This window comes from Beauveria bassiana (assembly GCF_000280675.1).
Source record: "Beauveria bassiana ARSEF 2860 unplaced genomic scaffold BBA_S00093, whole genome shotgun sequence".
NCBI classification, from domain to species: domain Eukaryota; kingdom Fungi; phylum Ascomycota; class Sordariomycetes; order Hypocreales; family Cordycipitaceae; genus Beauveria; species Beauveria bassiana.
This window is the reverse complement of record NW_007930928.1, coordinates 14,602-16,194: the sequence shown is the minus strand read 5'-3', so window position 1 is coordinate 16,194 and position 1,593 is coordinate 14,602. Positions and strand designations below refer to the sequence as shown.

Below are 1,593 nucleotides of genomic sequence, written 5' to 3'. Positions count from 1 at the left end.
TNGTTTTTTTGGGTTAGCGCAACGCAGCCTCTCAGCACACCGACTAGCATCTTATCATTCTGTGCAGGGGTAAGCCGCTTTCTCTCTTGTCTGGCAATCGTTGCAGCATGGACTTGCGCTCTGCGATGCAGTCAAAATCAAGTTGCGAGTAAACCATCATCTTTCGCAATACACCTTCAGGACATGTCTCGAACTACAGATTAGATAGAATGATAAATGAAATTAACCCTCAGGAAGAAAGTGGCCATGTTTATAAGCCTTGCGGTGTCAACTATTGCCGGGGGGGGTTCAGCATCCCTCTCGGGGTTTATGCCTTCTGCAAAGAGCGTGTCAGATATCAATTATCTATACAGTGTATAATGACGATATGTTTCAATATAGTTTTGGTTTTCAAAGAGTTCAGAGAGCAACCCCGCCTGATGGCAAACACCCGCTTCGTGATATCCGCTCTTGAGTGTACAAAAGCCATAGATCGAACGTGACTTTCCAACCAAGACTCACCGCCTTTTAGCATGCATTCCTTCGCAACGAGAGGAGATGTCGTCGAGAATTCAATTTTTGGCGCTCTTGGAATTCTCTTCTATACTACCACTCTTGTCCAAAGCTGGCGTCACTTCAAAGTTGGCCCTATCAGTGCTGCACAGTGGTACCACCAGAGGGCATTCATTTCGGCTATCATACCTGCCATTATCTTCCTGGCTGGTAATCTTGTGTGCCCATCATGGATTGGCATTGCACACAGCAGTGACTTACCATACACTGCTCCTGGGATACTATGGAAAGTCATTGTGGCCATATGCTTCGCTCTTTCTGAAGTATGTCTCATTCCTACTTTTAATTTCTTCCAACTTACGATTGCAGACAATCAAACTCTTCGCGATTTCAGATCAAGTTCCCAAGAGAAAGCTCGCTGGTGCTTGCGTCCTATCTCTCCAAGTGCTGTGGCTTGTCTTTGGCATCTGGCAGTGGCGTTCCGGCGCGGTATGGGCCTTTCCAGCCATCATTCACGGGTCATTTGCGGCTATTCTGCTCTATCAAATCATCATCCGGAAGTGTAATGCATCACACCCTGCACCCCCTTGCTCTGATTTCATTCGCCTTTTTCTACGTACTTTGATCACAGCGGCGACCCTTGGCATGGGAATTTACTCGTTTGCGAAAGGACCGCTCAGATGCCACTTTAGCCTGCAATGCGCCTTCTCACTGTTTGAGAATGTTCAGTCAGCGGTATATGCAGAAATGCGATTTATCAAGGCGAGGTCAAACAGCAAGGACGTCATAGCCATGTCGAATAGAAGGCGATCCGGAAGTTGGATTAATGACCGATCACAGCAGAGCCTAGTTCGCCGCGATCAAATTGAAATCACTGTGTAATTTGTTTTATTACATACAAATAAACTCACATGGGTGAACCTGGACGTCAAGCGTAGATTTCGAGACTGGGTAAGTCTCTAGCTGTGATTTTCATGCCGCATCCGACAGATGATTGACGGCTCTGAGTCGCCGCTGTTAGCTCGTTGAGCAACCAGCGAATCAAGGCTTATAAAGGAGAGATGTCCTCTCTATTAAAAATAAGACTCTCTTTGGCAAACT

General features: G+C 46.5%; 1 protein-coding gene across 1 annotated transcript; it reads left to right on the top strand.

Annotated features, from left to right (window-relative positions):
• Nucleotides 1-512: 512 nt before the first annotated feature.
• On the top strand, nucleotides 513-1,374 carry BBA_10148 (uncharacterized protein; the record flags this gene model as incomplete). Its single annotated transcript, XM_008605245.1, has 2 exons — nucleotides 513-815; nucleotides 862-1,374. 2 exons carry the CDS (start codon nucleotides 513-515, stop codon nucleotides 1,372-1,374), a joined length of 816 nt encoding a protein of 271 aa, XP_008603467.1.
• Between the last annotated feature and the right edge of the window lie 219 nt (nucleotides 1,375-1,593).